The following is a 21,482-nucleotide window of genomic DNA, read 5'->3' on the forward strand; positions in this document are numbered from 1 at the left end:
TACATAATAGAAAAATTACTTCAAAAAAGCATATTTGTGGGGGCAGTACCTTACCCCTTTTTTGTATTTCACTAATAGGAAATTGTACCACTTTGGGAAAGAGTGAAAACACAGACTTTTCCACATCCTAAGATTCTATAATATGACTATTTTACTTAATACATTTGTACTTACAGAGCTGTTGATATTTTTTAAAAAATTATGCCTGCAGCACTACTTCTGTTGGTGCCTTCCTGTAGTCAGTACTTGAAAAGCAGACCATACAAAACACTGTTTTTTCAGTCTAACTTAATTCCAACTTAATCATGGTACTGAATTTCTGGCATTGTTATGATTAAGTACTTCATATGTGGAAAACAGATTTTAATTGACCATGTCAGGCAAAGTGCTACTTTAAAAATTTTCTCACATTTAATTTTTCTTTGACTCTGGGCTCCTGGCTATTGCTGTCCATCTTGCTAGCATATACGTATGTGACACCTTATTAATTGTTTAACAGTAGAGATATGATGTGGGTTGTTTCTCATCTACATGAAATAAAAATGTGGGCTCCTGTGGAGTCCTCTTTTTTAGTATATGAATTTGGAAAAATGCCATGGTTAACTTCTATATTTCATGAAATTATAATAGATGAAAACAGATGTGGGGAACTACAGTGCTCTGTCTAACAAATATGATTTCTTCCAAGATTTCCTAATTAAAAATTTGAAACTGTATGGAAACGTCTGAGGACACTCTTACACCATCTAATACCAGCTATAGGCACTTATATCCTGTGCATTTTGTATTCAGAACATCTAGCTAAACATTCTGGCATGGTTAGAAACAGTATCTACAACTAAAATATCTGTGCTGTAATCTGGTGTACAGTCAGCTACAGCAAATTGTCTTGAACATTTACTATGACACTGACCATTTGTGTAGTTCTAATTTTTCTTATATATGGTTCTACTTTTTCTTATATATAGATATGGGAACACTTCACATAATCGAATTACTGAAATCTCTAATTTCATATGGTCGAAACCATATGATCGAGATTTCAGTAAATCGAATATGTAAAGTGTTAAAAAATAAGACCTTACTTATATTAAAACATTACGTGCACACAGAGGCAAGGATTCCTGTACGGTCTGTGTGCACGTAATGTTTTTATCTTTTCTGCAGTGTTGACAGGAAGTGGGAAATCTCCCTTTTTGCGCTTCCGCATACAGCGCAAAAATGGGAGATTTCCCTTTTCCCCACTGTAGCGTGATCTTGGAGTTGGTATATTTAAGTAGGGGGTGTGGGGGGCACAGGGGGGCAAAGCCCCCCTGCAAAAGCGGTGTTTGAGGTTTTTTTTTTTTTTACGGTTTCATTTCAAAAGTTCGAGTTTCCAAAACTCGATCTTTTGGTCTCGGTTATATGAAATTCGAGATTTTGGGGATTATGCTCAGGAATATTCAAAAGTTGCTTGGTTAACCACACACACACACACACACACACACACACACACACAAACACACACACAAGTGCAGGCCAGAAGATGATTAGCACTTCTTAAACTTCAGCTTGTAACTCAAATCTGTACAAAATATTATTACTTGTCTTCAAGCTAATCATTTTACTGGTTGCAGTGTCAAGCCGTGTACATTTATAAAGATTTCTTCAGAGTGTAGAGGATTACATTTTTTGAGACATACAAATGCATTAAATGTGAAGTGAGACTCTGGGCACTAATGTTAAGCTATGAGTGCAGTATATGCATTTCTAACTGTACTCCTGCCACTAAGTCCTATATGCTGCTATTTATTTTTTTTGTTTCTGTTAAAGCCAATCAACAAGTCCCTTGGTATCTGAAGTTTTCTTTCTGATCACAGATGAACCAGGTCTCCTTATAGGCCAAGTAACTACATCAAATCCATTCCTTGGCTATGCAGGAAGCAAGGAGCTCTCAGAACCTAAGCTACTGAGAGACGTGTTTGATGAAGGAGATATATACATGAACACAGGTGATATGATGGTTTGCGACAGGGATGGATTTGTATACTTCCGAGACAGAATTGGAGACACATTTAGGTAATTATTATTTTTTTTATATATTCATTATTTTAGAAGTATTTTTCTTATGACTATAATTAAAAAAATGGGTACTTACGTATTATCGCAACCACATTCTTAAGCAACTCACTTGGCTCTTCTTGTAAATAGAAAAGAAATCCCGGTTCTGTGAAGAACTCAAGGTAGCCCTCAACTACAACCTCATTGGATAACAGTAAAAGTTGTTCAGAAAGAAAGACCAAAACAACATAATCACAGAATATGTACACTTGATCTGATTGGAGAGCTTTTGGCCATGGGTATTGGATGAAAATGAGTTACTGCCTACTTGTATATTCATAGTAAAGAAATGTCAGATAAATTGTTTTATTGTTTGTTTCTTGTTTACTGTCATGCAGTTGTTCTACTAATGACAAACATGCCATGACAGTATTTCCACAGTACGTTTTTTTAACTGTTCCTGTTAACACAGTCAACAACAGTCCAGGTAGCTTCCGTGAGCAAAAGGGAGTGTTGGGACAGTATTACTTCATAATTACAACTCAGAGAAGTGAGGCAGCAGTCAGAAAAGAGGAAAAAATAAGAGAAAAACATGATGGGGTTGAGGCAGTTACTGTAACTTGGCTGAGAAAAAAAACATGCCTGTTTTTCACCTTTGCCGGATTAAGTACAGCTGCGAATGCCACTTGCACATCTGTGATAAACATGGCAAATATGAACAAACTGGGTATGTCATCTGACTTTCTATCTCACTAGAGTTATTTTCGAAACAAAAGGGAAATCGCAGCTCTAGAAACAACTCCGGGCGCATATCAAATAAATCTGTTGGTATAATAGTGACACTTTCAATGAAAAAAAAAATCTTTCAACGGTTGATTGCTTAATATCGCAACGTCAGGTGAGAGTGAGTTGCTTACAAATGTGGTTGCGATAATACGGAAGTACCAAAAAATGTTTGGAAAACAAGTGCAGTTTTAGCAATTTTCTATTTCTGTGAATTATAATCCTGTGCACATTATAAGGACTGCCATTTAACAAACGTGTTATTTTCTGATACAATAGAGGCACTGTGATGTTTGTGTATTAATCTGCCACTGTTTTTTGCCAGATTGTAATGAATCTGAGAGCTGCACATTAACCTTATAAGAAACGTAATAGCTTTTATTCAGGGTAAGGTAGCAAGCCTAGAGAATGTAAACTGGACCTATGTGTTTGTAAAGATACATAAGACTTGTGGTTGCTTACTTATACATTGCATAAAGTTGCAATGAAGAGGATGTAACTATTTTGCTTATCTTCAAACTTCTCACAATGTCTCCTTATGCAACAATACCTTGTGAGTCTTAAAGACTCCATGTTCCATGCAGCTCCATATTTAAAGAATCTGTCGCATATTTGTTAAGGATGTTTAACTAATCTATATAGTAAATAATACGAAATTGTACTCATTCATCAAAATACAATTTTACTGTTCTTTGACCTTCTTAGTTGAAGTAGTCAGTAACAAATTGGCAAATACATTTTGCCCATTTCTCCCACATTATAGGAGTTGGTGTTACAGGTTTTAGAGATTGAAGGTTGAGAGCTATTCTATCCTTAGCTGTAGGGAGTGATTGAAAAGACTTTGTGAGTTTCTCTTTTGAGCAAGGTCAGCTCTGCTGAGTAAGTAATTGCATGCTCTGAAACTGCAATAAACTTCCTCTATTATGCTGGTTAGGAAGTTGTTAGCCAGAATGAGGAAAAACAAATCTATTGTCTGAAACAGGACAGAACTATCTTTTGCAAGACATTATGTTAAAAAAGAACTTCCAAAAAGTATCACAGATTATATTTCATTAATGAGAGTTGTTGTTGTGTCGTTCGGCTTTTCCCGGTTAGGGGTCGCCACAGCGGAACTCCGGTCCGCTAATGATTGGCAGTAGATTTTTACATGCTGAGTTGCCAGCTCTGACGCACAACCTTCAACGAAGGTATGCCCATTCACACATGTTTCCACACAGAAGACGCTCTAGCTGAGAATCGAACAGGACGTCTTACTGTGAGGCGACAACGCTACCGCAGCACCACCACTGCAGCTTGGTTTGATAAAATGGTGGTAATGATATGCCTTACAGTATGAACCTGTTCCATGACTTCCACTTCAGGAGTCAGATGGAATGACCATCTATACAGAGACTGTTGAACCCACAGCCATCATTTTGCTGTAAGCAGTAAGTGCTGACCTGGACTTTGCTAAGTATGGGTTGGCTTGCTACTCTTCATTTGTACTGCTTTCTGTTATGTGCTGGAACTTCAGACAATGTAGACAAGATATAATAACTTACCAGTTGGATGTAGCTAAGAATGGTTTCACTGGTTAGACAGATTCTTCTTTTAAGCATACTGTCTGATAAAAAGTAGTTATTTTTCTGTTTTCTTTGTGCAGTTATATATTAATATTTGACTTTAAACTGCACTGTCTATTTTTAAGTAAATTATTTCTAACTTTTAAAATCTTCTGACTGATTTATTTATTTACTTACTTATTAATTGATAATAGGATACTTAGTGTGAATGGTGACTTGCTGCTTCCATTTGCTTCTGATTAGGCAGAGTGCTATAATGCATGTTGCCTTTTGTGTTTAGAGTGATTCTGATTATTTCTCAATAGTGAAACAGTAACAAGAGCTCTGTGGTCAAGTGAAATGGTGTAGTGGCAGGGGTCTGCCTTTGGCCAGGACAGAAAACTGCACCATTCAGAAATGTTACCATCCTTCCCTGGAAAGTATACTCTGTGTGTGTGAATCTAACAGTTTATTTAAAGCTATTGTGGTAATGGGATCGGCTGAAGGAATTGGATTCAAAGCGAAGTGGGTAAGATACTTGAGAAGCCCTATCTAACCCCCCCCCCCCAATTAGGTGGTGATCAGTGTGAAGTCTATTCTTGACTTGTGACTGATATAGGGCCATAGACTATGGCAATAGTGCATTTTCCTACATACTGTTGTGTCCAAACTTCAGTTAGTGAGTTGTGTAGTGACTCATTTCTGTGCACATTTCTGCTTGGTACCAGTGGTGTGGATCATGCATCCCTACCCCTTGGTAGATATCAGATTATATTGGACACAGGAGATGATCCAAGGACCTTAGTGCATCATCACAATCCTATTACTATGCTTTCTATTATCAAGAACATTTGGATAGCAATAAACTATATAATGACAAAAATGACAGTTAAGACTGCTGAGCTGCAGAAAGCAGTGGTTATGATTATCATCTCTATGTAGTAATCAACAATGAATGATGAATGAATGAAACTGAAGTCATTTCACACAAATCTCACTGTTGTACTACATGACCCTGAGTAAACTATTTAGCTACATGGTGCTTCCCGTGGCAGCTATAAAAATGGACATTATATTTAGCATGCATTGGTGGATTACCATATGTTACATTTCCTTAATGTCATATAAAGACTGCCAGTAAGTTAGAACAGTTTGTAATCTTCTAACAATATGCTGTATGTATTAATGTTGTTTAGTACTGTTTAGCTCTTTCCATTTTTGTGACAGACAGTTTTAATAAAAATGGTGACCTATTTCCTGTGAGAAATATTTGTAAGTGTAATCTTGCAAGTAAGTCAGCATCATGACAAATTCTTCTTTAGGTTTGGGTAAGCTGACAAAAACATATGTACATAACTAGATATGCATTATACCAAGGCTTCGTTTTACTAAGCCTTCTGACTGCATGGAGTCAGTACTGGAGTTCTGAAGGGGGAACATTACATGATGTAATCAGTTGACTGAACAGTGGCTATCACAAAGCAGGATATCATCAGGTATGTTCACAATTCATCCCGATATCCAATCATATCAGCTACAACTTTGTGAAAGACCGCTGGAGCCAAAGAAATTCCAATAACAAAAAAAAAAATCCACAAAACAGTCTGTAAATTTTTATTTAAGCACAGTTAGGCTTCAGTTTATGATCTCAATAAAACCAAAGCACAAAAAGCAGACTCACTTAACTTGCAGGTTAGTGCCAGACATCTGAATGTATACTCAGACAAGGTATTGCATTCTGCTTCAGTCTCAGTCTTAATTTGAACTGTCATTTATGTATTGCTTCTCTGACCAGATTTCTTCTTCAGTCTTATTGTAACCCTTTTTGTCGTTCTTTATAGATGGGTTTACTTTCCATGGGATTCACAGAAGTCATTTTCACAGTACAAACATTGAATGTTTCACATCATTGTAAGTCCCTAACCTATTAATCTTCTGTTTTTATGATTTTTTCTGTAAAGGCACATTCTTGTGTAAAGGTCCACTGCATCACCCTGTGACTCAGAAAGGATTAGTGTGAGCAGGACATCTTACCACCATTAGGGTTCCCTTTGTAGTAACCCTTTCTTACACATAGACTGTTCTACTGCTGAGGTTTCCCACTAGTAGAAGTATCAGCAAGGAATGCAGTTCCACTAACTGAGTCGGAAAGTAATGATGCAGTCTGGGAGAGCAGCTAATGCCAATTAGCTATGTGCTTTCTCTATGCAATGCCTGGAGCTATCGAGATACACTGTCAAGTAAATCAGAGAATTGTTCACCTTCATTATTTTCCATGTGTGGTGTGTGTGTGTGTGTGTGTGTGCACATGTTAATGAAAGGGTGATTCTGTATGTAGATTTGACTGTGGAGAATTGTTTGATATAGTGCAAATGTGTGTGTGTGTGTGTGTGTGTGTGTGTGTGTGTGTGTGTGTGTGTGTGTGTGTGTTTGTGCATGTGTGTGTGTGCGTGTGCGTGTGTGTGTGTTTGTGCATGTGTGTGCGCGTGTGGGTGTGCATGCGTGTGTGCGTATGTGTGTGTGTGTGTGTGTGTGTGTGTGTGTGTTTGCATCCATGTGTGTTTGTGTGTGCGCACTAATGATTGAATGTATAGATATGTGAATAATGTTACCCTCTCCCAAAATGACTGAGCTGGCAATAAATTGCTCACTCCTATCTCCTTCTAGCTTTTCCAGTGCCAGGAACATGGGACATCAGTTCTGCGATCATAAACAACTCCCCTCTGTTGCCAGCAAAGATGGTACTTGTATTTGACAAACTGTCATGTAGTTGAGATTTTATTAATCACAGTTTCATTTTTCCCCTCTTTAAAGTCTTTCTGCTGCCTCCATTTTAAACCAGTATATGTTTCAACATGAAGGAACTATATTTTATAACTGACTTGTTTTCTTCATATAAGGGTGGGAAGATCTAATCAGTAAATTAAAAAGCTCTGTAGCCGACACAAACCCTATGTTCAGAATGGTACTCTGCTACTTAATTCTGCTCTGGTTGCTATTTTGTCACAAAAAAAAAAAAATTAATGAACAGTCTTGAGATGTGATATTGTCAGCATTGTCAATAGGAAATTTCATATTAGGATCTAATCTAGAAATATTGCAACACTTTATCTCAGTAGTTAAAGTAAATGAACGGATTCAAAACACAGAAATAATTTATTTATTACAGCTTAAAGCAGGCACTCAGTTTTGCCATATACCTAGAATCAGAGTTATTGGGGTAATAATATCAGCTGAGAATGAAGCCTGATGAATGGACTATATTCAGTAGCAGTGCATATTGCGCTTACAGCTGATTTTACTACTTGGCATAACTTTTGGAGCAAATCATAAATATGCTTCGTCCTCCTACCACACCCAGAAAACTATTTGTGAGTCACATAAGGTGGTCTGGCAAGGCTACAAATTGTGGATTACAAAGTATGGTGTTTCACAGTCAAAGTCAGTCAGCCAAATTCCTGACAGACACAGAAGAAAAATGCTTCTTTTAGCAGCTGACCTCACTTGAAGTGTGGCATTAACTTCCAGGCTTGCACAGCATAGCATCATAATAAGTAACATATTTGGAGCAGAAAGTAATATTTCAGTCTTGATCTTGTAAGATCGTTTTAATGAATTACTAAGGGTAGGATATAATGCAAAAGGGGATATTGTTATGCCTGCTATATGAAGGTAAAATCCATTCAAAAGTGAAATGAACTTTAATCACCTAAAAGTTGGCTGGCCTTGGTGGTTGTTCACAGGAGTAAAAACATATCCTTGTCTATACTGGGTAGCGTTGTCTGTTTAACATCTGTCTGCAGGCTGTTTTTGTGTAACTGCTACAAAAAAAAAGCATGAGTAATTGTTTCAGGGTCACAAATAAGAGAAGACAGAAAATTAAGAGGTAGTGAGAAAGTATAAACACATAAGTTATGACTGAGATGGGCTTATGGAATTTATTGCAGTTGAAACTTAAAGAAAAATATCTATTTCAGATTCAGCAACTGAAAAACCAAAAGAGAAAATCCATCAGATTTATTATACAAATAATTGCTCCAGGTATTCATAATATTCACATTTATCAATGTTGTCTCTACAATTTAAAAATTCTACTGAAATATTTTTCATGTTTGCCTATTCCCTTAAACCATTTTCTGAAGGGAAGATTTTAGTTTTACTGCAAATAAGAATGTAATTTTTGCTATCAGTATGTATCTAGAGGCAGCATGGCGTAAACACTGATGTAAAATTCAGTGCTGAATGTTGTCCTTTATGTAAACTGGACCAAGCCTTTTTCTTAACAAGCTAAAATAACTGTGGAGGCCGGTAAACGCTTATGGACTTACCAAGTATGTGTGTACTGTATGTATGCATGTATGTATGTATTTAGTTTTTTTATTTATTTAGTATTCCATATATTTCATTTTTGTATTTTATTAGACTTACTATAATAAAATGTAGCCTTTGCAGCAAAGCTATTCTTTGTCTAGTAAATGTAGGGATGGTTCAAAAGTAGGTGTGCTTATCCACACACAGGGAAGATGGTGGTTAGCGATTCAGAGAGAAGTATTAACCATAATTAGCTTGCTAGTCAGTACAAACTTTTTACAGTAAGCATCAGATTGATCTCATATGTTGAGTCCTCAAAAAACTCCATGCAATGAAGAATCATCCTTAACACCGAGAACTTTGAAAGGCCATTTAAGTTTTGTACACACAGTACATGAGTACTGTTATTACAAGGAATTACATTTGTGTTTGTTTTGACATTGCCTAATTAAATGCCGTACTTGTATGCTTAGCTGCAGTGCTGGGCCCACCGCCTGCCTAACCTTAGCAAGACTTCAAGTATTTGAGACAGTCTCTGAATGGGCAGGTCATCTCTTTCCTTGTTAACATTAGAAACACCACTTCCATGGGACAGAACAAAGCCTGACCTGAGCAACTACAAACAACCTAGTATACCATCTCACAGGCTTTCTTAACAGAACATAAAAAAACTGCCATTGTCCAGATATTTGGAAGAAGGCTATTTTGGCCCCAGTCCATAATGAAGTCCTTTCCATAGGCCCCATTAATTGCAGAGTAAATAGCCTTGTGAGCATATTGTGTAAGGTAATAGAGTCATCTTGGAACTTGTTCAGACAGAAATGGGAACCCTTCTTCTCAATGACCTTACCAAGTAGAGTTCTGTCAAAAGTAGATCCTGTATGCTTATCTTTACAATTTTTTTTCTTTTTTTGAGATTGTCACCCAACCCTGGATGAAAGTGTATCTGTCCATACAGTTTATATAAATCTGGGTAAAGTATTTTACACAATATCCCATAATGGAATCAAACATAACTCGAAGACCTGAAGGTAAATGAAGTCATAATGACTTGGGTTCACAATTAACTTCTGCAAGGCCATATGTAATACATAAGAAGAGGCTGAATCTTATCCTTGTCACTCTGTGTCACCAGTGGAGTCCCCCCAGTTCTCTGCCCTTTTTTCACATTTTTTCACAGATGTCAGAACTGACTTCAGTGTTGGAATCTTCTTAGGTTCGTAGGTTCATAGGTATGTACTAGGCTAGCTGACCTTGCAGGCCATTTTTAGCCTAGCCATTTTTCATTTTTTTGCTAGAAATAAACTATTCCATTTGGTTTTAGACTGGCCTTCCCCATTCCATTGTCAATAATTATGCATCGCCCCTAATGAGAATAACTGGGAACATACCATAGATAATTTGAAAGTACCCATGCATGGGATAAAGTATTTAGGTGCTGTTTCTGTCCATTAGTAGTACAGGGGGCAGTCCTGTGAAAAATTTTCTATTTCCCATCAGTAGATCTAAGTTGTGCTTGAAAATGGACAGAGATGAACTTTGTTTTATATGACTGGGAGTCTGTTCCATAGCAGCGGTATCCTCTGTGAAATATACCTGTTCCAGAATCCATTCTATTAATGTTGCAGAAGAGGTTTAGATCCCTAGACTGAGTATTTCATATGCCATTTAACTTGCTGATGTGCATTGAATCCATCAGTAACGGGTCGGAAGATGCCTTGTATGCCAGACACAAGTTACTTCTTAGCAGTCTGTAGGACACCAAGTATAGTGACAGGGCTTTGAGTTGGTCCTTGTATGACATGTTATTTAGGCCTTTTATTCTTTTAGTAAGGTATCTATGTGGGAATTCCAGTTGTTGCATCTGTCGGAAAAGATACATGTCAGAGTGGGCATTATATTCAGTGACTGGCCTAATGAGGGTTGGATAAAGGGAAACAATGACAGACATAGATCTAGAGGCAATTCCTTTGTTTATAAGTTGTGCAGTGTAGAAGGACTTTCTTACAACACATGTTGATCAAAAGTTAGGTCACTGTCCACATATGTTCCCAGATCCAAAATATGTGGGTCATCTCTTAGGAGCATATTGTAAATGTGGTAGTTCCCTGCAGTAGATAACCTCCTAGAGGAAACAATAATGCATATTTCAACATTTAGTTTCAGATCGTGATTTTGACACCAGACATTTTTTTGAGGCAAACCTTCCCACAGGATACTTAAGTCATTTGGGGATTCAGTGACTGTTCTTAGCTTACAGTCATCTGCAAACTTCGTCACCCAGAGCCCTTTGATATTGGCTTCTACTTCAGAAAAGTAGATGGCAAACAGGAGAGGTCCCAGCACAAAACCCTGGGGGACTCCACTGGTGACTGGTCTCTTTTTGGGTCCTATCTGTGAATCAGTCGGTAATCCATTGGGTAACATAGGGGTTTATTCCCAGTTTATTTAGCTTTTTTTTTACTATGCCTCAGTGGGTAATTTTGTCAAAAGTTTTGGACAGGTTGAGGTATGCAGTGTGTACCATTTTGCCTTCATCCATTGCTTTGGTGACCTTTCAAAAAATCCACCAGGTTGAATAAGCATGACCTTTCCTTGAAGAATCTAAACCAAAATGGGGTTAGTGTTTGGAAGTTCCCTATGTCCTGATTAATTAATTTCAATGCTAAGACTTTCTATGATTTTGTATATGAGGCTGGTCTAATGTATGAGTCTGTATTTTCCTGGGTCTGCAGAAGGACTTCCATTATGCAAGGAATGACTGTCGCTATTCATCAGTCACTTGGTACAAACCCTGTATGGAGGCTGAGACTGAACATTGTTGCTAGAGGTGTGGCTAAATTGTGCTTCATACTATTTAAGATGCATCCCGGGTAATTGTCAGGACCCATCGATGCAGTACTTTAAGCTTTTGATAGCGCTTTTAGGACTTGGTCTTGTGTGATAGCTGGATGTGAGCCAGTTTCAGGTATAACTTCACGGGCAGATAGACGAGAGGAAAGGGGAAAGTTAGAGCTAAACTGATAGGCCAGAAGGTTAGCTATAGTGTAAGACACAATGTAGTTGACAATGTTTGCAATCACTTCAGCGCATTGCTGCATTGTGCTTTTCATATTCCGAATATAACTAAAAATGTCTTGTGATTATCTTTGGCTTGGGTATCTATTTTAGCCACAAACTTTTTGAGTTGTTTATTTCAGTGACTAGGGGTCTAACATTCTGGCATTCTTCAAAACATGGATGACTGCAAATTTCATAGCATTGCTCTTAACTCTGCTGATACTGTCTTCCTTCAGACAACACTTACACACACACACACACACACACACACACATACACACACACTGGAGAAGTAGAACTTATCTAGCAGTTATTCTCAAAAAATAATGAATTATGGGATTTAACACTATTTCTCTCTCCCTCCATCTTTCCTCATAGACAAAGACCTTTCATTGGATATCTGTATACCACTCCCATCCAAACACTCATGGAATTGGTCACCTGATCCTCCTTAGGTTGAAAGTTATGCCAGTGAAGTAACTGTCTCCCTTCATACATTTCATACAAGGCCAGTTATAGAATATCGGTCCCTGTTTCATGACCTGCTTGCACACCATCTAGTACAATTGAAGAAGGTATTCCTTTCATGTTACTGTCTACCACAACTCTCTGTCCTTATTGGATTCTATCATCTTTTTAGCAGAGAGGTATACCTCCAAATTTGGTTATATCCCATGGGCGTCTAGAAGATTTGATGTATCACACAGGGAAAACTCTAGGTTGTCTAGGTTTTTCTTGGAGACCTATAACTAACTTATAGAGTGTTAAAGGATCCTTTTCTATTTGAAACCATTTGCTTAGAATCCCTCCCCCCAAGACCCAAATACAGGATGACACTCAGGCTTAATATTGTCGTTGTTGTGCCTTTTGGCTTTTCCCGGTTAGGGGTCGCCAAAGTAGAACTCCGGTCCTCTAATGATTGGTAGTTGATTTTTACATGCCGAGTTACCAGCCCTGAAGCACAACCTTCAACGAAGGTACGCCCATTCACGCATGTCTCCACACAGAAGACGTTCTAGCTGAGAATCAAACCGGACAGCGTCTTACTGTGAGGTGACAACGGTACCGCAGCACCACCACCGTGGGTTTTAAAAATATCAATTATATCATAAAGAATGATGATTTCATATGCCAAAATCTTCCATACTGGTACAATAAAATGGCCCTTTCAATTAATCTCAGCTTATCAATTCCTACTTTCAAAAAATAATTAGATGACTAACCAAGCACCTGCAAGTTCCAACACAGGATGTAAGGAGTCATGCTCCTTGATAATCAATATGTTTTATGCTTCTTCACCTAACCTATGAACTTGTGAACCTGCAGTAATCCACCTTGAGAGTTAAGGTGGCACTCCAAACTAGTTATACAAATGCTTTGTTTGGAGTCCCATTTTTCATTTACACATTAGATTTCAGTGTTAGCAACGAAGTTCACTGAGACATGTAAAGAGTAAATTGTATGACTGATTCACTGTGCAGTCTTACCATTTTGATTTCTTAACATTGTGATCCTGTAACTGAAAATGCAAGCTGTGATGAAATGCAAGTGAGTGAATGTGTGAATGTGTGTGTGTGTGTGTGTGTGTGTGTGTGTGTGTGTGTGTGTGTGTGTGTGTGTGTGTGTGTGTGTGTGTGTGTGTGTGAAGTCATATGTTTTACTGATTTAAAGAACTTTTTGCAAAACAAAAAAAAAGAAGAAAAATGCATGAAGATCATGACCAGTCTTTGTAAACAAATATAACCGGCAGAACACAGTTCCACTGTGCTGTGCTGCATAGTACTGTAATTAGTGAGGTTTTTGTTTCTTGAAACCCCCTTCCTGCTAAATATTCCAGCAGTTAGGGTAATAAGGATTACATTGCAGCAGGCAGTGTGGCATAATGTAGGAGAACGCTAATGGACATTCTTGTAGATTATGTGAAGCCATACTAATAACAGGAATAACATTGAGGCCAGATGTAAACTAAAGTATTGACGTATACAACAAACCACTGTAGCCCAAGGTATTGTGCAGCTTCTGTTCTACACAGGGCACTCTGGTTTATTGGATCACTGGTGAACTGACTAATGTAGGGTCTCATACTAGTCTATTGAATTAAAACATCGAATTGAATGAACTAAATTAGTACAATCACTACCATTGAAAAAGAAAATGGAAAAAAAATATATGTTTTTGCAAGTGGCAAGTCCCCCTACCCCAGCCCACATGCCTCCCTTACTTAAACATAGAAATTTCATGTACATGATCACATGATCATTGAAAAAGGATAACTGTCACCATAATAAATGTTCGCGCTCTCTGTGCAGCATTTTGATAGAGAAAACAAATTGTACTCACATTTCAAAAACAACCTGATACTCCCACCAATAGCAATGTAATCTACCATGAACTGTACACATCTAACAATAAAACTCCATAAACTACTGCATCCAGGTTAGAGCATTACTGCTGTTCAGTATATATGCTATGAGGAATGCTGACTTGAATAATGTGGATGTGACTAAGTGACATGCTCCTGACCTGTTTCCTCCTTACACATATATGGTGGGTGTGGTTTAGCTCTGAAAGTTTCAATTATCTCCAGTCTGCATCCATCCTCTGTCATTGTGGTCATCCTGCTTTCAACAGGTCTGCAAATCTACATGTCATTTTCAATGGATATACAGTACATTTTGCGTACAGCAAACCAAGCAACCAAGATTACTGCAGATAGATTTGAAATGATCTACATAGGTATCACATTCATAAGTTACTTGGTTATGCCCTGTTAATGTACCACTTGCCTGAGAATATCAAAAACAGGGGTCGGGGTAGGCAGAATGGTTAAGATGTGTACCTCACAGACACAAGGTACAGAGTTTGATCCTAACCCTTAATCACTGCCTGGTTATTAACTACACATGTAATACACTAGAAATTGATTGGTGTAATGATTAAGGTTTTTACCTCACAATCACAGTGTAAAATGTTTGATGCTTAAAATAGTCCACAATGGCATCTAGCCTAGTACAAACCAATGAATATGCAGATCCTTTCAGAAGAAGTTAGCATAATAATTAAAGTGTTTACCTCACAAACAAAAGGTACAGGGTTTGATTCTCACCAAGAAAAACTGTCCGGGTTTAAAATGGTCCTCAAAGGGAGCTAGACTAATACTTACCTATAACCCCATAAGAGCTTTAATCACTAGCCATTAGAGATAAGCAGTTTACATGATGGCAGTCAATGTCTATGAAATGTGAGAAAGCAACCCTAAATATTTTATCATCTAAGTTCATATCATAACTGAAAAGTTTACATTATGCATGACACAAGCATGTTTATTATTTATCCAGAATCCAGTCACAGGAGAAAATAACCCTGGAAATGAGTACAGTATATTCCTACTTGGGGCTAGGATATAGCAGGAGATATATCCTGAAAGTGTCTCTCAGTATGTATGCAAACAAGCAAGACTTTTGAATAACAGAACTAACACGATCTAGAATCATATTTACCATATACTAAGCCTATCACCAAACACAGTGCTAAAAAGACGCCATCTCCTTCTACCAGTGACCACTCTATCCCCAGAAATCACAAGAAGGCACACCAGTTTGTAAATGTCACTAAAGCTAAAAATGTCAGTATAAAGCTAACCACAGTGTATGGCACTCCTGAAATACCTGTAACTCCATAAAGACATAATCATGCACAGATGGGTGCACACATAATTCTGTATGATTTGTGGACAGACAGACATATACAGTAGTGGACTTATGTGTCAACAGACTATAGTGGCAAACACAAGGTAAATAGGAAAACCATTAAATGTAATCCACTTTTGCCAGATCAAAGATGATCATTCCTTGCTCTGATGAATATATGCATCTTCATTGCAGAACAGTGAGGGCACACACAGAGTACTAGTACTTAATGAGATGCAACTGGTGTTTTATTGCACATGGTGCAGAATGAGATGCCTAAACGGTCAAAATATTATCAAAGGTATGACTTTCTCTTGTGCACTAGTGGAAATGAAAACACTGTAGATCTCGCACACATAGATATACACACAGAAATGAACGCATACACCATCATATGCATCATGCACAAAACTGTGAGTGAAGATACATGTATGTATGCAGATGCATATTTGTCTCTGCTGACCAGTGATCCTTAAATTGTATCTATATCATTATACAAGGAGAGTGATTAAGATGAAGACTGTGATGCCCATGCCCTAACTAGCAATCAAGGAGCCTCTATTCTCACCACTAACACCAGTGAGGGGCATCTCATATAGGAGGAAAGGATAACAAATACACACAGTAAAGTGCAATTTCCCTTAAGAGCACACAGAGATCACAGTCAGTCCAGGGCTGGTCGCTCGCTTGCTCTCCAGGTCCCCAATAAGACTCCCCACTGGCACAGCTATAGGGTCCAGATTTCAGCCTAGTGGGCAAGCTAAAACGTCCAGCACCCTCTCTGTCCAACCAGTGCTGCGTGTCCCTGCCCAAGTAGCTGACACACGCGCACACACACACACACACACACACACACACACACACACACACACACACACACACACACACACACACACACACACACACACCTTGAGAAGAGTTTATACAACCACACAGACACTCCTGGGGAAGGGTGGCACAGGCTCTCCAGCTGTGCCCCTTTTACCCAGACTATAAGGTAGAAATCACTGCCACCACCCATCTAATATTTATCAGCTACTCAAAGGCCCTTATAAGGGTGTCCAATTATTACTGTGCAATATTATTATCCAATCAGTAGTATAACTAAACAGTCAAGGCTTATTAGAGTGACTTGGTACAGGATCACTATATACATGCAATGTACTCTTAGAACTTAATTTATCTCTACACAAAACAGCTACAGCTGAAAGGTTTTAAAATATTTAATAATAAATAATAAAAAACAAAAGACAATACTTTTACTACACAGTGCTAGTCAAGAGTTCAGAGATCACAGAGAAATACTTAAAATAATTCAGTAGTACAGTTCTGATATCACAGAAAGACACTTAGTCTAATCTTTCTAATTTCTAGCTATTTCTAAGAGAAAACTTACATATAGAGCAAAACAGTGCTGATGAGTTGGATGGTCAAGACAAAAATACTTAATGCTCTCTGATTCTCCCTGTTTTTAAAATCACATTCCTGGTTTACATTACATCATTCTTCACACTTCCCTGGGTTCCCAGGCTAACAGGCTACATTCTTTAGTAAGCTCACACCAGGTCAGGAAGCAAAGCCATTAAGGACATTTATGCATGCAAATTCTGACCATTAAATCTGGCCTTAAAACAATAGCAAGAATTCCTTCATCTAAACTATCCGGAGCCATGTTTACATCAGAGGGTCACAACTTGCTTTACTTGGTCAGTAGAGTGCACTGTTGTTACATTTTTTTCAGTTCCACATGTAACACTATTTTTACCATTTAAGACAACAAGCCTGTGGTTTACATTCATATTTACAGATGACAGAATTATCTCCAAAATTCTATCTGGCTAGGCTGGCAGTCTTCATCTATCTTCACCCAATCTTCACATATCTCCCCCCAGGGAACTCAAGCTAGTTTTTCAAGTGACCCTTGAGAAACGCTGCTTGAGGGAGTTAGGTCTATCTGAGTATACCTTACCCCATTCCCTGTCTTGAGAGCCCATCTGCATTGGCATTGCTAATTCCACTGTGGTGCTGCATGGGCACATCATATGCTTGCAACCCCATGCTCCATCTTAGCAACTTGGCATTTTGCTGGCTGGCTCTGTTTAACCATGTTAGGGGGTTGTGATCTGTCATAACAGTGCATTTCCTTCCATATAGATAAGGCTGAAGTTTTGCAATGCCCACACTATGGCTAGACATTCCTTTTCTACAGCTGCATAGCATTCCTTCCTGAGTTGGAGCTTATGACTGAGATAAACCACTGGGTGCTCTTCCCCCTCTGAAGAAATCTGGCTAAGTACAGCCCCCACCCCATGGTTTGAAGCATCCACCTGCACAACAAATTATTTGCTGTAATCTGGACGGACTGGCTAACACAGGGGGTCCTCCCAAAGCTTCATTAAGCTTCTGGAGTGCCTGCTTACATGCTGGGTCTACACTACCTTGCCTGGACTGTTCTTCCTTGTCAGGTCTGTGAGGGGAAGAGCTATGGTACTATAACTGGGGACAAACTTTCTGTAGTACCTTGCTCTCCCTAAAACTGCCCTCACCTGCTTTTTAGTAACGGGTGAAGGCCATGCCTAAATGGTTTCCACTTTGGGAGGTTCTGGCCTTATCTTAGCACTCCTCACTTTATGTCCTAGGTAGGAGACCTCTGCCATACCCACCTGACATTTGCTCAGATTAATGGTCAACCCTGCCCTCTGTAGTCTGCCCAGCACCTCCCTGACATACTGAAGGTGCTCTGGCCAGGAATGGCTGTAGATGGCAATATCATCTAGGTAAGCAAGAGAAACCCCTCCTGCTGGGATATGATCTACCAGCTTTTGGAAAGTTGCTGGGGCATTCTTCATCCCAAAGGGCATCTTTGTGAACTCATACAAGCCAAAAGGAGTCACAAAGGCTGACTTCTCTCTAGCACTGGGAGTCAAGAGCACCAGCAGGTAACCCTTGGTAAGATCAATTGTTGTAAGATACTTAACCCCACCCAGTTGCTCTAGGGCCTCATCTGTCCTAGGCATGGGGTAAACATCAATGTGTGACTATTTAATTTCCTGTAGTCCACACAGAACCTGATGCTGCCATCCTTCTTTGGCACCACCATCACTGTGGAGGCCCAGGGACTGTTGCACTCTTGAATCACCCCTAGTTCCAACATCTCCTGTACCTCCTCCCTCAGAGTCTGTTTGACTCTCTCAGGCACTCTATAAGGGGCCTGCTTAATAGGTCTTTGGGGTCCTGCTACACTGGTGCTGTCCCAGGTTGGTGCCCTTGGTTTCCTAGTGAAAATGTCCCCAAGTTAATGCAACATTGCTCAGATTTCTCGAACCTGGGTAGGAAAGAACTGCTGGGACATTGCTACCCCTTCCACTGAGGTGTCAGCCCAAGCCTCACTGAGGAGATCAGTCACCAGATCTCCCTCAGACTCCTCCTGCAATCCACTGATATTCTTTTTCCCTGTGGAACTTGGGGTACTCAAAGGACCCACAATATCCATAGCTACCATCTGAAATGGCTCCTCAATCACAGGCAAAGGCATCAAAGGAGCTCTCACCTTATCTCCTGCCTTGCCTACCTTTTGGCATTGCTCACAGGTCCTTCAGTATCCTGTTACATCTCTGGAAATTCCATGCCAATAGAAGTTCTGCATAATATGCCTCTTTGTTGATTTTATGCCCATATGACCTGCAAAGGGAATATCATGGGCTATGGCTAGAAGTGCCAGATGGTAGGCTCTAGCCACTACCAACTGCTGTACTCTCTTACCTTCTAGCCCTCCCTCAGGGGTCCACTCTCTGTAAAGTAACCCTTTGTCCCAGTATACAGATTCCCCCTTTCCTTGAGAATCAGGTGCCTCCCTAGCTACCTGCCTCAGGCCTTGCAGTGTAGGGTCTGATAGCTGAGCCTGTCTCAACTCTCTCTCCTTGTAACCCTTCCTAGCTCCCCTTCCACAGGAAGTCTGGCATCCTCTGACAGTGGTGCCTCACTGTCAGCCTGGGTAATACTACTCACCTCTGCCTTTGCAGTCACTCTATCCAAAGGACCATCAGTACCCCAAGCAGCTGTGGCTCCTACAGTCTCACTGCTACAGGGTAGCTCCCTCCCTGAAGTAACCACCTCACCAGTCCTGTCTGCAAGTATACAGTCTGTCTGGGTCTCCCCCAGGCTTCCAGACTTACTTGATTGTCTCCAAGCTTGACTGCATGTAACTGCATGCATACAAGGTACTGCACTATCAAAATCATTCCCTATCAGGACATCTGCAGGTATATTCTCAAACACACCTACTTGCTGGCTTCCTTTTCCACCCTCCCAGTCAAGGTGAACCCTAGGCAAAGGTATTTGGAATGGGATCTCTCCTAAAGCCCTGACTGGAGTAGACTGCCCAGGCAAGTAGTGCTCCTCTGTAACCATTGCAGGCTTTACAATGGTTATATCAAAGGCTGTGTCTCTCTTGGCAATGGCCTCTTTGCCATTCACTACAATAGGATATAACCTCTGGTGGTAGTTTGGTACCTTTGTTGTCCCAAGACAACCTACTATTGGCATTTTGTCTTTCCCACTTACTGGCTCCCTCACCTTTTGTTCCACACCTTGCCTCCATGGACACCTGTATGCCTCATGGCCCCACTGGTTGCATTAAAAACATTTAACCCTAGCTCCTGGATGTGTACCTGGAATAGTGGCTTCCCCTGCTACTGGCAGATTCTGTTGGAGCAGTCTGGGCTGCCCACCATGGGTTTCTTTAGACCCATGAGCAGTACTGGGGGTCCCTTGCCTGTGCAGGGATACCATGCCTGCCAGGTATAGATCTCCCTTTTTCCCCAACTCATCTGAAGTAGCACATTGTCTATTAGCTAACCAGATCCTCATGTCCTCAGGCAAAGTGCTAAGGGCTTGTTCCCTCACCAAAAGGTCTGCCAGCCCTTCAAAAGTAGAGAACTGATATCCACTCACCCACCTATGGAAATAAGTGCTCAGTTCAGCAACATATTCAGACATACTTTCATCTGCCTTGCGTCTATGCTCACGAAACTTTTTCATATACGTTTCAGGTGTTAGCTTAAACCATTCTAACAAGTGATTTTTAACAGCAGTATAATCAAAACATGCGAAGTCAGACATTTTTGACAAAACAGTTACAGCTTTACCATGGAGTAAGGGGGTCAGGAATTGTACCCAGATCCTTTGGTCAACACTATACTGTTTGCATATCCGCTCAAACATATGAATGAAACTATCAAAATTATCCCCCACTTTAAACTGCGGAAGAAATTTACTGACCGTTTGTGCTTCTGGGGTCCAGTTACTCCCTTCTCTATTACCTCCATGACTCTGGTGAAGGGTCAGCATTTCCATCTCATGCCTTCTCTGCCGATCCTTTTCCTCGGCTTCTATCTTCAAACGCCTGGCCTCCAACTCAAGTCTCTTTAGCTCCAGATGGATTTTTAAGTCCTCTGCAGAAAAGTTGAGCTGTCCATTATACGAGGGTATTATTTCTCCACTGCCAGTCTGATTGTCCTCCTGGTTGCAGTTTTCTGATGCAGCTTTAACCAAGGCTGTAATCATGTCTACCTCAGTCAGGTTTCCATGCACCAGTCCCCTAGCCCAGCACATCTCCACCAGCTGGCTCCTTGTCAGCTTTCCATACTCCTCTGCTGATGTGCTGCCTGCTCACCCTGACTAACTAAGCTAACAAAAGAAATAAAGCAATTGTGATGTGAACTCTGAGTATTCACTGTGTGGCTGATTTAGAGTACAAAACACCTTCAACGCTCACTGTACAAAAGCTACAGGAATTCACTCTACCCACACCACTACAAGCCAATTAGTATTTGCCAATCAATTAGTATGTGGTGTGGATATCCCACCACTGCCAAATAATTTATATGTGATGCCTTTGCTCTGGCCCAGCAATCAAGGAGCCTCAATCCTCACCACTAACACCAGTGAGGGGCATCTCATATAGTAGGAATGGATAACAAATACACACAGTAAAGTGCAATTTCCCTTAAGAGCACACAGAGATCACAGTCAGTCTGGGGCTGGTCGCTCCCTTGCG

The 21,482-nt window shown here is 39.8% G+C and overlaps 1 protein-coding gene across 1 annotated transcript in view; it reads left to right on the forward strand.

Moving 5' to 3' along the window:
• Window positions 1–21,482, forward strand: part of LOC122793088 (long-chain fatty acid transport protein 6-like) — a 335,770-nt gene that overhangs the window by 244,755 nt on the left and 69,533 nt on the right. Inside the window, exon 7 of the mRNA XM_044060809.1 lies at window positions 1,860–2,058. Within this exon, the coding sequence (XP_043916744.1) occupies window positions 1,860–2,058 (199 nt within the window). The remainder of the gene's footprint in view (window positions 1–1,859; window positions 2,059–21,482) is intronic.

Source organism: Protopterus annectens, chromosome 2.part0 (genome assembly GCF_019279795.1).
Source record: "Protopterus annectens isolate FY-2018-M chromosome 2.part0, PAN1.0, whole genome shotgun sequence".
NCBI lineage: Eukaryota > Metazoa > Chordata > Ceratodontiformes > Protopteridae > Protopterus > Protopterus annectens.